This window comes from Aythya marila (genome assembly GCF_965140915.1).
Source record: "Aythya marila genome assembly, chromosome: 26".
NCBI classification, from domain to species: Eukaryota; Metazoa; Chordata; class Aves; order Anseriformes; family Anatidae; genus Aythya; species Aythya marila.
This window is the reverse complement of record NC_139067.1, coordinates 1768377-1782109: the sequence shown is the minus strand read 5'-3', so window position 1 is coordinate 1782109 and position 13733 is coordinate 1768377. Positions and strand designations below refer to the sequence as shown.

General features: G+C 62.1%; 1 protein-coding gene across 1 annotated transcript; it reads left to right on the top strand.

Moving 5' to 3' along the window:
* DOK2 (docking protein 2) lies at positions 1-6004 on the top strand. The gene is made up of 5 exons (XM_082779355.1): positions 1-108; positions 1365-1664; positions 2521-2629; positions 2934-3115; positions 3193-6004. Exons 1-5 carry the CDS (start codon positions 46-48, stop codon positions 3976-3978), a joined length of 1440 nt encoding a protein of 479 aa, XP_082635481.1. The 5' UTR covers positions 1-45; the 3' UTR covers positions 3979-6004.
* Positions 6005-13733: the final 7729 nt, after the last annotated feature.

Below are 13733 nucleotides of genomic sequence, written 5' to 3'. Positions count from 1 at the left end.
CCGGGTGGTGCGAGGGGAACGCGGGAGGATGCTCGTGGCTGGAGGATGGAGGAGGCGGTGGTGAAGCAGGGCGCGCTCTACCTGCAGCTGCAGCAGACTTTTGGGAAGGTGAGGATGGGGTGGGGGCGTCGGGGGGCACGGGCCTGGTGCGTCGGTTTTGGTGTTGAGCGGCCTCGCGGTGCGGTTTTGGGGTTTTTCTCGTGCGGGGTATGGAGAATCAGGGGGGGTTTGGGGCATGGCTGGGCCCCCCGGGCTGGGAGGAAGGGCTGTTGGGGGCGATTTGGGGCACACGAGGGCAATTTGGGGACGGGGGACCTTCTCCAAACCAAGCCCCTGAGCATCCTTCGGCTCCACGGGCTGCGGGGACGAGCTGGGGGGGATCCAAAGAGATGGGGATGGGGCGCAAAGGGGCCACCAGCCCCCCCCAGGAGCTCTGCAAGCCGGGCACAAACTGATGCAACCTCTCCGGCCGGCTGATAACACCCCGGGGCTTAGCAACCCCCGGCCACCACCGCTCTTGAGCAAGAAGGGGAAGGATTCTCCTGGGCGGCTCCGGGTTTTGACGAAGAAGAGGGAAGAGGGAGAAGCAAACCCTGCTCTCCGGGGCCGTGCTCGAGCACCCAAAGCACCCCGGTGTTTGCGGGGAGCTGGCGGCACAGCAGCCCCCGTGCGGTGCCGAGGAAATGGGGTCAATTTGGAGCAAATTGGTGGCGGTGCCTTCGTCCTCGTCATCCTGGAGGTGCTGCGAGCAGGCGGAGAGGAGCAGAGCAGAGCAGGGGTGCAGATAACATCGCCGGCAAGGCAGCAGCCACCGGCTGCAGAGGATGGGGAAGAAGAGGTAGAGGGGAGGCCGGGCTTAACCCCACAAACACGCCCCAAAAAATGGTGCTGGCCGAACCTGCCCGGCCCCGCAGGTTCCCCTTGCAGCCGACGCTGATTTTGGTGTGAAACTTCCTCCTGAGCTGGGTGGGTTTTTAGGAGCAGGGGATAAACGAGGAGCTGGTGGTCCCCCGGGGGGCTCTCGGCGTGGATCTCAGGCGCTGTGGGGTTTGGGGAGGTGTAGGACAGATCCCCCAGGGCAGGGGGATGGCGTTGTGGGGGGCTCCCCATGCTTCATTCCCCCTCCCAGGCAGGATGATGCTGAGCGGTTCCTCTTTGCAGCAGGGCACACGGCTCCCCCCAGGCCGCTGCCTGTGCTCGGTGCCAGAATTTAACCCCCCTCCTTGCCCTATTTAACCCCCCGAGGACCCACTTGGGCACTTTGGCGAGGGCAGAAACCCGAAGGGGCGCCAACCGGGAGGGCGCAAACAGCTCTGGGCTAACGCCGCCCTTTCCCTCCTTTCCCTCGCTTCTCCCGGGGGCAGAAATGGAAGAAATTTTGGGGCGTTTTATACCGGGAAAGCTCCTGCTCCACCGCCCGCCTGGAGCTTTTCGAGGGCTCGGCGCCGCCGGCGGCCGAAAAACTGCGGAGGGGCGAGGGCAGCCGGCGGCTGGTGAAGCTGAGCGACTGCGTGCACGTGGCCGAGACGAGCGGGGACCCCGGGGGCTGCCCCAAAGACACCGTCCCCTTCCTGCTGGAGACCACCGACAAGCGTTACCTGCTGGCTGCTGACAGCTCCGAGACGGCCGGCTGGGTGCTGAGGCTCTGCGAGCTCGCCTTCCCGGTGAGCGCGGCCCCAAAAAATCCAGGGGGGGCTCTTACGGGGGGGGTGACAGTATGGCGGGGATGACTATGGGGTGGGAGAGCCTATGGGGAGAGCCTATGGGGAGGGAGAGCCTATGGGGGGAGAACCTTTGGGGGGGATAACCATGGGGTGGGAGACTCTATGGGGTTGGAGAACCTATAGGGGGGAGACCCTATGGGGAGGGAGACCCTATGTGTGGGATAACCATGGGGTGGGAGACCTTATGGGGAGACCCTATGGGGAAGGAAACCCTCTGGGGGGGAGATCCTGGGGGGGGGAGACCCTATGGGGAAGGAGTCCCTGGGTGGGAGAGACCCTATGGGGAGGGTGACCCTATGGGTGGGATAACCATGGGGTGGGAGACCTTATGGGGAGGGAGACCCTATGGGGAGGGAGACCCTATCGGGGGGAGGCCCTATGGAGAGGGAGACCCTTTCAGTGGGATAACGATGGGGTGGGAGACCCTATGGGGGGGAGACCCTATAGGGAGGGAGACCCTTTGGGTGGGATAACCATGGGATGGGAGACCCTATGGGGGGGAGACCCTATAGGGGGGAGACCCTATGGGGAGGGAGACCCTATGGGGAGGGAGACCCTATGGGGTGGGAGACCCTATAGGGGGGAGACCATATGGGTGGGAGACCCTATTCAGAGGGAGATCCCATGGAGAGGGAGACCCTATGAGTGGAATAACCATGGGGTGGGAGATCCTATGGGGAGGGAGACCCTATAGGGCTGATAACCACGGGGTGGGAGATTCTGGATCCACGGGGGAAACCCCGATCTGCCGCGGGGCTGGCGGAGCTGAGGGTCACCCCTGGCTCTTTTTGGGCAGAGGAGCAGGGAGGAGCAGGCGGCGGGGAAGGACGGGCAGCAGGGCTCGCTGCGCGCCGAGGGCGAGTTCTCCATGGAGGAAAACTCCCTCTACAGCTCCCGGGACAAAGGTGGGCGCCTGCGAGCGGGGAGGGGGCGGCTTTCGGCACCCGGGGCTGCTTCTCGTGGGCGAGCAGCCGCCCCCGCAGCACCGTGCTGGGAGGCCTGGGGCAAAAATAGCCTCAAAAATAGCCTCTGTGCGCTCTTCCTGCCCTGCGGTTTGGTTGGGTTTCGCCACGCTATCGCGCTCCTCCCGCGGGGCTCCAGCCCTTATCGGCCGGACACCGCTTCCCCCCCTCCTCGTCCCCCAGCTCGGCTCGGGGTGGGCGTTTTGGGGTTCTGATCCCCGCAAACGCCGCCCTTCTCTGTCCCCAGCTGGCTTGGGGAAGGAGTTCGAGGTGATGGTGAGGGCCACCGAGTCCTCCGAGCGCTGCCGCCTCTGGGGCCGCTTCGTCCTGCGAGCCGGGGAGGAAGCCTTGGAGCTGCGGGATCTGCAGGCGGGGGAAATCCTCTACAGCTGGCCCTACCGCTTCCTGCGGCGCTTCGGCCGGGACAAGGTACCGGGGACACCGGGAGGGCGGGCTGGAGGTGGTGGTGGGGACACCACGGGGACCTGATGCCGTCCCCTCTGCAGGTGACCTTCTCCTTCGAGGCCGGCCGGCGCTGCGCCTCCGGCGAGGGCAACTTCGAGTTCGAGACGCGGCAAGGCAACGAGATCTTCCAGGTGATCGAGTCGGCCATCGAGGCGCAGCGGGGCCGGGGCGCCGAGGAGCAGCGCTGGGGCGTCCCCGGGGACGATGGCCCGCGGCCACGCGCCCAAACCAAGGTGCCCAACTGGACGCAGGGCCACGAGGAGCCCGGTGGCGACGGCGGCACCGCCAAGTGCCTCTACGCCGAGCCCTGCAACTCCCTCCAGCGGGGTGGTGCCACCAAGGTGCCGGAGAAGGGCAGGAGGCAGGATGCTCCGGCTAAAGCAGGGGCTGAATCCGAATACGCCGTGCCCTTCGACACCATCGCCAAGTCCCTGCTGGGCAGGCAGCTCGGTGCCGTGCTCCGTGGCCCCGAGGAGGCTCCGGACCCGCTCTACGACAGCATCCACGAGGCGAGCGCGCGGCCCCCGCTGCCCCGCGCCTCCGTCCCCAAGGCCGAGCACATCTACGACGAGCCCGAGGGTCTGTGCGCCCACACCGTCTACGACGAGCCCGAGGAGGTGAAGGGGGAGGCGTGGAGGCTGCAGGCGGCCCCGGAGGAGCCCTCGGGCCACGAGTACCCCTACAACCCGCAGCGGGACGACTACGCCGTGCCCAAGCGTGCCGTCCCGCTCCGGCAACCCTTCGTGGCGCAGGGCAAGGAGTGGCTCGGGGACACCGAGTACGACAACGTGGTCCTCCAGTTTGCCAAGAAGAGGAACCAGCAGTGAGGGGGCGCAGAGCCGGGGCAGGGGCCGGGGGAGGGCCGGGGGAGCGCTGGGTGTCCCTCCCCACCCCCGAAAGCCGTGCGCATCTGGCCAGCTGCGGCCGGGAGAAGCCCGCTGGAGGGCAGTGTCCGCCCGTGGTACGGGGAAAAAAATGGGGCTGGGGTTTTGCCAGCCCCCCCCCGCAGCTTCCAAGGGAGCGTCCTGCTCCGGCACATCGGGCCCCAAACCCTGCCCTGCTCCCCTGAAAGGACCTCGGGACCCCCCCCCCCCCCGGCCCCGTGCGCCCCGGGGCTGGCTGGTGGCACACGGCGCAGGGATGAGCAGAGGGTGCTGCGAGGGGTGGGGGGCAAAGGGTGGTCCCAGGGGTGCATGTCCCGTGCCTTGGGGGCCGGATGGCAAAATATGGACCGAAGGGTGCCCATCCTGCACCACGGGGCTGGCCGTGCACAAACTGGGGGTGCACAACCCACACCATAAGGACTTGCTGGTGGGGCACAGCCTCGGGGTGCACACCCCACCCTATAAGAGCTAGGCGGCATTGCACGCTCCAGGGACCCCCTCCCCACCCCAAATTGCACACTCCAGGGATGCACACCCCACCCCATAAGAACTAGGTGGCTTTGCACGCTCCAGGGACCCCCTCCCCACCCCATATTGCCCTCTCCAGAGCCCCCCACCCCGATGCACATCCCCATGCACCCCGCTGGATGTTGCGCCCCCGCCGTGCAACGTTTCCAGCCCTCCCCCTGCAAACACCCCCAGGTGCAGGTTCCTGTGCACTTTTTGGGGACGTCAGCACGCCCAGCCCTCGCTGGCACGGGGCCGTGGTCACGCTCAGCACCCCATCCTGCTGCCCCCACCCTCAGCACCTCTCCGAAGGTCGCGCCGCGTCCCAGCTCAGCAAAAAAAAAACAACGGTGGCATAAATTTCCACTCTCTCAGCCGGGTTTTATCTCGCGTAGAGCCACTTTCCTGCTCCTCTGAATTATAGATGAAACGCTCAGCTTTATGGTCAGGGTGATTTTCGTGGCTGGCTCCTCTCTGTCCCGTGCAGCAGGACCACCAGGATGAGCCCCCCCCCCCTGCAGCCTGCCCTGCCCCGGATCAATCCGCTCCCGCTGCCGGCCACCTCCAGCCCCAGGGGTGCCCTTGGCAGAGACATCGAGCCCCAAGGAGAGGCGCTGGCCCTACCTGCCCCTGCCCACCCCAGCCGTTTCCTCTGTGCTCGCTTATCTCACGGCGGCAGCTCCGTGTGCAATTTATCCTCCTAATAAAAGCAGCAGGACCTCGCCGCAGCCGGCCGCCTCGCGGCGTGCAGCTTTCCTGGTGCGTTGCTGGCCCGAGCGGGGAGTTCAGGGGCAACGAGATGGGGACAGAAATGAGCTCCTGGGGGGGTGATGGCTCTGTTGTGACCTCCCCATCATGCACACTCTTAAAGGGTTCACAGGGAGGGGAAGAGGAGGTGGTTTGGGGAGGCAGCTGGCTTCGCGCACCGCTCGCACCGCTGCTTTGGGAGCTGGCCGCACCGTGCCTGGCACCTCCGCGTACAGCCCCCAGCCCCAAGGGGCACAGGGACCCCTGGAAAGGATGTATGGGGACGGGGCGCTGCACCCCAAACTCGTGCAAGAGGGCAGCTCCAGGGAGAATGGGGTGAGACGAGTTGCATGGGGACACGGTGCTGGCGGTGCTGGGAGCGCCTTCGCCGCCACCCGGCAGGTCTTCCACTGGAGGCGAAGGAAAGGCATGAATTATTTATGATCTCTTTCAATCAAATAAATGGTTAGGTGCTTGAGTTAATTTCCTGGATCCTGAAAATCCAAAGTGCAGACTTTTAATAAGGCAAATTAAGTGCTTTATATATTACACTGATTAAAGCCCCGTATCAATCTATCTATCACGCCGTGAATTGGAGGGGCTGGGAAACAACCGGGTCACCGGCAGCCACGCTCCCCTCGGCACGCAGCAGCGGGCTCAGCTGCCCCATGTGCAGGGCACAGGGATGCTCCTGCACCAATTTGCCTCAAACTAAAGCTAGAAAATTAAAATAACAACAAAATCTTCAGCCTGCTTGTGCAGCGACTGAACATCGGATCAAGGGAGAGGGCGAAGCAGCACGGAGCTTGGTCCTGGCTCTGCTGGCTTCTCTCCCCGGCTGTCACCTGGCTCTGACATCCCATAAATGTGTCTCTCCATGGAGCTGACTTCCCATAAACGTGGCTCCCACAGCCCGTCCCGGTGACATCTGAGCCTCTGGGGACCGCCGTGCCAAGGACATGCTGGCGGTGGCACCGCTGCTGGCTGCTGATGGGTTCAGGAGGCAGCAGGACGCATTGTGATGCTCCCTGGGCTTTTCCCCATCCTTTTTGGGGCTGTTCCTGCGGCGGTGAGGGATGATCCCAGTCCCCATCCCATTCCCATCCCCTCATCCCGCACCCCCGGGCGATCCCAGCCGCTCACCGCACCGGCGGCGCCGCCGGAGCACCAGGGACTTGTAACGGCATTCTGCCATGCGCCGGGAATCAATTCCTTAAGCATGTGCTATTATTAATTAGGGCTCATTACGGCGGTTATTTATTATTAATCAGTGTTAACACAGCCCTCACTCCTCGCCCTCCTCCAGCCTGGCTTCCGCTCCCCGCTGCCACCCCGGCGCACGCCGCGCGCTCCCTCCGGCCGCCTCCGCTGCGATTTTTCTTCATTAAGGGGAGAAGTGGGAACACCTTCCGGACCTCACTTAAAGATCCTGGGGCTCTAACGAGGTTTGTACTGTGCCAGCCAGGCTAACGAGGGACTCGCATTAATCAAATTTCATGGCATGGCCGGGTGAAGCCCGCGGTGTTCGGCCACCCCAACACCTTCAGCTTGGCTTCCTCAACATCTCCAGGCTCTCCTTTCCCCTAAAATGAGGTTTTAGGGTGGAAAAGGGGATGTGTGCTGGAATACGAAGTCCAGACAAGGATGCAGAGGCTGGAAAACCCCTCAGGGTGGGGCTGGGCACAACTCGAGCCGAGGAAACAAAAATCGATGGCAGGGAGAGGAGGAAGAGATTACAGTGCAAAGCCCCAGACAAATGGAGAGCGGTTTAATCTGATTAGGGAGTCATTGTCGTTATTGTATTATGCTGATTATAAATCATTTAGGAGCACAGCTAATCAAAACAGAGATTTGTTCGGAGCTTTCAGGGGCGCTTCCTCCAGCAAATGCCCTGGCCCTGCTCCTAGCCGGAGGGGTGGGAAGGGAAACCCAAACCCAAACCCAAATCCAAACTCAAACCCAAACCAAACCCAAATCAGAGCGGAGCCAGGGAGAGTCTTTAGGGTCTTTGGATATCGCACCCTACTCCTACACCTTCATTTTGGGTGTCCCATGGCACAGACTGGGGACACAGCCCCATGGGGACAAAGCAGGGAAGGTGCCAGGGCTCAGCTGGGCAAGGCTTGGATGGGCAGAGGGACGGAAAATGGGTACGGGCACTTGGGGATGGGGAAATAAGGAAATAAGAAAAAAAATAAAGAAATTAGAGCGGGTTGGGGGTGCTGCCCACATCCAGGAGATGCTGCTACTCCTGGGTGCAAGGCTCGGGTGGGTGCTGCCACCTCCTGCACCCAAGCCCCCGGGGAGGTGCAGGGGTGCTCGGGGCACCTCGCCAAGGCAGCTCCTTTTTTTCCCCGGCTGCCTGCTCACATCAGGGCCCTGCTCCTCCTGCAGCGAGCTCGCCGCTGGCCGGCTGAATCCCAGGCGCCACGGTGCAGCTGCAAACTGCATTAGCGTCTCGCCGAGGAGGGCCCTAATGCTATTAGAGGGGAGGCATTAGAGGTGCTAAATGACAAGCCCCTAATCAGCCCGCGGATTTATGTCAATCACCTTCCCCGGGCAGGGCGGAGCAGGGCCCTTCATTCAGAAAAATTGCCTAATTGGGAGGCTCTGGATTCTCTCCGCCTGTCTCGGTTCTGGAGCGCCGAGGCTCCCGGCCACGTCCTTGGGATGGGGAATGAGGGGAACTGGTGGAAGGTGTGGGGGGAGAAGCCAGATTTTGGAACTGGGTAAGGAAAGCGGAGCTGCAGCCAGCTCCTAGCTCAATCCCATTTGGATTTTCTTCCCTGCTCACCTCTGGGCACATCCGAGGGGGGAATTAGCTCAGGAAGAAGAGGGGCTGGTTGGAAAGCCTCAGGGGTTGGGCACAAACCAAGCTCTGTTGCATCCAGCAAGGAAAACTAAGAGGGAAAGAGGCTGTTCTGCGCTCGCCCACCGCGGCACGGGTGCTCTGAAAGAGCTGGGCTGCTTTCCTGCCCTTGGCCTCGGCAAAATTAATTGGCAATTACCAGAAGTCTATAAAAATGAGCCTTTCTTGGGGAGGAAGCCGTAAAAGCCGCCTGTCCTCAGCTGTATTTCCTTCACTCTGCATTGATCCCGTGGCCTCTGCCGGCCACGGCGCAGCTCCGGGGCGCTGCGCTCGGCCGACCCTCATCGATCCGGGGCGATTTTGGCCGAGATGTGGGCAAACAGGGCAAGGGCACGACCCTACAAACGCCTGCTGTCAGCGGGGCTGAATTCCTGGGCAGAGCTGCTTTGCCTCCTGCCCATCTGGTGGTATTTTCACTGACAGCTGCTGGGGGAAAAATCCCGTAGCCGTGGCCGGGAGCGGCGCATCGCATCCAGCGAGGACAAGAGGCGGTGCAGGGCCCAGTAATCCCAGTGAGCTGCGTCAGAGCGGAGTTTGGGAGAGGCTTTAGGGTCTTTGGGTATCACACCCTACTCCTACACCTTCATTTCGGGTGTCTCATTAACCAGCTGGACCCTAATGATGGCAGAGGGGGTGCAATTAATGCCCGTTTGTGCTGTGGGGTGGGCAGGAAGGGTGCCCTGGATGGAGAGCACCCACGCACCGGGTGCGCCTTGCTCCTCTCCATCACTCCACAAAGCAAAGCAAGCGAATTTTGGGGAGCGGATCCCCCCTGTTGCACATCTTCCCCATTACATCCACGTCCCTGGCTTGAATTTAAAAGCCTGGATCCAATCTGGATCCCCAACTCCTGCCCATATCCGAGCGGTGGATGCGCTCAGCACCTTCCCTTCCCCTCGGCTGAGCAAAATAACGCTCGGTGTGTTTTACAGAGAGCCCCCGCAGGCGGATTTTGTCAGGGCTGCAACATAAATATCCCCGCCAACCTCCCGACACCCACCTGCCCAGACTGCTGCCGAGGCAAGGAGAGATAAAAATACACCCCGTGCGCTCATCCGCTGCTGACGGCAGCAATTAGGCAGCAAACGAGCTCCCCAAACCTGCCCCTGCTGGGCTCCAAGAGAGGGGGGCTGCAGGGCTCTGCTGGACCCCCAGGTTTTGGGGCAGCCACGGCGTGGGATGGGTTGGAGACCCCACACCTGGGGTGTGTGTAGCCCGTAATTAAAGCCATCACCTGGCTGGTGTCACGGTGTCCCCAGCAGAAGGGACACCTTTTGCCGGGGACGTTCGCTCATCTCATTAGAAAAGGAGCCGGGAAGTGGCTGAATTTCCACCCTGCTGCTCTCGGTTTATCTCTGCGAAAGGGGAGCCAATTACCAGCAGCTGGCGAGAGCCTCGAATTATTATTAATTTCAAACAAAGCATATGCTTTGTGTTAACGATCCTCGGTGGCGTGGCAGAAGGGCCAACACCATCCAGATGGCTCCGGCGTGCCGCGGGAATGAGCAATGCGCCGCAGCGCCGCCTCGCCGGGGAGTGCTAGGGGACACGGGGCAGGGGACGTGCTCGGGGCGAGCTGGTGGCAGCGGCGTGGTTTGGGGACAGAAGGGGACCCCGTCGCCTGCTCACTGCTGAAAAAGACCCTGTGCGTTTGTGCTAGCATCCTCCAGGTGGCTCTGTGTGCAGGACAGGGGTGCTGGTGGCCCCAGGGGGATGCTGGAGACCCCAGGAGGATGCTGGTGACCCCATGGGGATGCTGGTGGCCCCATGGGGATGCTGGCAGCCCCTTGGAGATGCTGGAGACCCCAGGAGGATGCTGGTGTTGTTCCCAAGAGGAATCTGGAGACCCCAGTGGGATGCTGGAGACCCCAATGGGATGCTGGCAGCCCCATGGGAATGCTGGAGACCCCACAGGGATGCTGAAAACACCATGGAGATGCTGGGGACACCAGGAGGATGCTGGTGGCCCCAGGGGGATGCCGGCCACGCAGCAAGCTGCCCCAGCCTTGGTACCCACGGAGCACAATCAGGAGGATTTAGGATTCAGTTCCCGGGCTGGCGAGGAGCCCGCTGCCCCACCAGCCAGCCGTGAAGCAGCTCCCACTGCTCAGCCCCCTGCAGCAAGGGATACCAACAGCTCCCAAGGTCCCCCTGAGCAGACTCCCTCACTGGATTTATGCTCGAGCAGCAGACGAATGATTTATTTTTTCCTTTCCCTTCCCATCCCAGGCCTGGCCTGCCCTTTTTCAGGCCGAATTTTGGTCGGTGCGAGCCCGAGCCGCCCGTAGGCACCTTGGCACAGCCGGCTGCAGGTGCAGGGAGCGCGCTGAGCGCTGCCACGTGGAATTACAGGGAAGGTGTTAACAGAGCTCAGAGCAGCTCTCCCTCTCTGCCAGGCAGCGAGTGCAGCCCCAGGAGCTGGTGGGAGAGCAAAAAGACTTTTCTGTTTTCACCCAGCAGCGGGAACACCCGTGGGGGGCTCCTAAACCCTCCTGCACCCCGCTTTTCCCCACCGAGATCAACGCAACGCAGCCCCCGGCGACCCTGCTGAATTAATTTGGGGGGAAATCAGGCAATGTGGAGCATCTCCTGCAGGAGGAGGGCTAACGGGGTGCCAGCGGGGGGCTCCCCAAATCCTAACCGAGGTGCCCGTGTCCCCAGCGGGGCAGGATGGCACCAGAGGTCCCCAAGGGGTGGTGGCACTGCTTTGGATCCCACAAATCTCCGGGTAAAAAATAGCTGCTGCGCCGTGTCAGCCACACGGGAGGAGGAGGAGGAGGAGCAGCCGGGGGCTTCGTCGAGGGCAGGCTGGGTGCTTATAAATAGGAGTAATTACTGCAGCGGGGGCGCAGTGCTTAATGAGGGCTGGGGCTGGCACCGGCCCCGTGAGCGCGGGGTGCTCGGGGTGGAGGAGAGGTGAAAACCAAAGCCCCAAGGGAAAGGCACGGGGGGTGGAGGGGTCCTGGGGACGCTTTGTGCCCCCCCAGAGGGCAGCAGCACGGCTCACATCTTAATTACATCCCCGGCCAGCGGGGCCAGAGCCAGGTGGATGCTTAATTGCGTCCAGGAGCTGCGGGCAGCGGTTGGTTTTAATTAAAACCCGCGGCCACCTCGGCGTCCTGCAGGGGCAAAGGTGGTGTCTCTGTGGGAAGAGAGCCAAAAGCTGGGGATTTTTCCCCAGAATGGGATTAGGGGGGAAAAGAGGGCTGGGGGGAGGCGGCGTGTGGGGCTGGTGCCTCTGGGGAGGCCGGGCAGGAGGCTCCACATGGGCACGTGGCGGGATCAACCCATCCTCATCGTGGCCCCATAAAACACACTTTTGGGTGATAATGGGGCAAGAAGCAACCGAGCACAACCTCGAAGAACTATCGGTGTGTTAAAAGGCAGCAGAAGCCCCTGCAGCTGCTTAAAGGCTTGTGGTGGCAGAGTGCCCTCCGCGGCAGCTGGCTCGCCTGCCTTCAGCCCCTCCTCATCCTCAGCCCCCCAAAAATCAAGGTGGCAAAGGGGGATGCTCAGGAGAGGCTGAGGGCAGGAGCAGCACCAGCAGAGGGGCTGCTCGGAGGAGGTTTAACACAAAGCTGAGCAGAGCCCTGGCAGTAATTGTGTTAGAGCCCATCCCCGGCTCGCAGATCCACTCCTCCACGAGCTCTGCGCTCGCAGGCACCCCAGGCTCCCTCCTGCTTTGAATTATCCCGGCTCCCACGGCCCTGCTGCCAACACAAGGCTTCCTCAGCCCCTGCTGCTACCGGGGACCACGTCCTCACCCCGTCCCCTGATGCTCCTGCAGGTCTGTGGGGCTGCCACCCGCCCCTTCCTCCCCCAGACCCATTACCTACGACCCGATTGCTTTTTTCCCCATTAAGCACAGTGCTCCCCCCGTCCCCCCCGGTAACCTACTGCACATTATCGCAGCCCTCATCAATTTACGGCCCCCAAAGCCCCGTTAGCTGTCATCCCCGGCCCATCCTCCTGCACTTTGTGCTCTTTGCTCCTTCGGGCTCGCTGTGCCCCCGTTTCGCTCCCATCAGCAAGTTCCAGGGCTGCTGCGCTCTCTGCTCTCTGGGTTATTGATCCCTAACTCGCCCCTCGGGGGGGAAATTCTGTTGCTCCAGCCCTTTCCCCAGATGCTGTGGTAGAGCTTTCTGCAGCCCCCTGTGCCCCCGCATCCTGCCCTGCTCCCCAGCACCATGGCTCAGCTCTCCATCTCCATCTCCCTCTCCATCTCCCTCTCCATCTCCATCTCCATCTCCGTCTCCGTCTCCGTCTCCGTCTCCATCTCCATCTCCATCTCCATCTCCATCTCCATCTCCGTCTCTGCTGCATCAAAGGCAGGAGCACAGAGTGTGCACATTGCCAGGCCTGGGACAGCCAGGATTTGGTGGGAAAAGAGCAAAAAAACAAAGTTTAAAGCCACCAAGGAGGGACGGGTTAGAAAGGAGCACAGCCGGGCAGGGAGCGAGCAGCACTGCACCCGCACAGTGCAGTGCCAAGAGCTTCTGCTTCGGCTCAGCACTAAGAGAAGAGAGAGAAGGGCTTTTTCTCTCCCTCATGGACAAAATAAAATGAAATAAAGTGCAGCCACCAGCCCTGCCTCGCCCCCTCTGTTTCATAGCCCTCCAGCGCTGAGTGGAGATTTGGCTGCCGGTTCTGGGCGCACCCAGCCCCAAAACATCTCTGACCCGATGCACCACCAACAGGAACTCACACGCTGATGTCTCCGTGTTTTTGTGGTCATCCTTCCACGAGTGCAAGGAGTTTTGGGGCAGGAGGGAGGCTCAGCTGGCCAAAAAGGCACGTGATGAATGAAAAATGTGACCCTAACGGGCTGCCTCCCACCCGCACCTCGCACCCGCAGCAGCCCCAGCCCTCAGCTCTTACATTCGTTTGTTTGTTTCCCCTCTCTCCGGCGTCCCAGATGAGAGCAGATTGCATGCTAATAAATTCTGCCTTGGCAGCCGTGCCCGCAGACGGGGGAAAGCAGCTCGAGGTGCAAAGGGGGAGCTTCGCTTCTGCACCTGGGCTCACTCCTCAGCCCCACTTTTCCTCTCCAGGATGGGGACTGAAGGCAGGAGGTGGGCGCAGGAGAAGCGGGTGATGGGGTGATGGGGAAAACAGCCCCTATTTACACCCTCTGTGCTTGTGCACGTTGCACACCTGCACTTTTCCCTTCCTCCGTGGCACACCGGGAGCAAAACCAGCCCCGGCCTCTCCGAGCCGCTTCCCCGAGCCCTGGGGATCCAGCAGCCGGGATTAGGGCCGCTTCCTTTCCTCCTGCGAGGAGCGTAATCCCCCCTTTGAAAGGCGCCTCCTCCGCTTGATGCTTCCTGACACGAATATTATCATCTCCGAGCAGCCGCAGAGCCCGCCTGTCGCCTGCGATTAGGGCGCTGACACGGATCGGGGCGAGATTTCGTCTCCTCGCTGCCGACTGCGGCTCCGTGCGCCTTGTGGAAGTCATCCCGCACAGGCTGATGGCACAAATTTGGGGGGGGACAAAGGCTGCAGCCCCCTCCCCGGCTAGGGTCCTGCCTCTCCTTGCCAGGAGGATTTTCTCCCCCTGAGTGCTCCGGGAAGG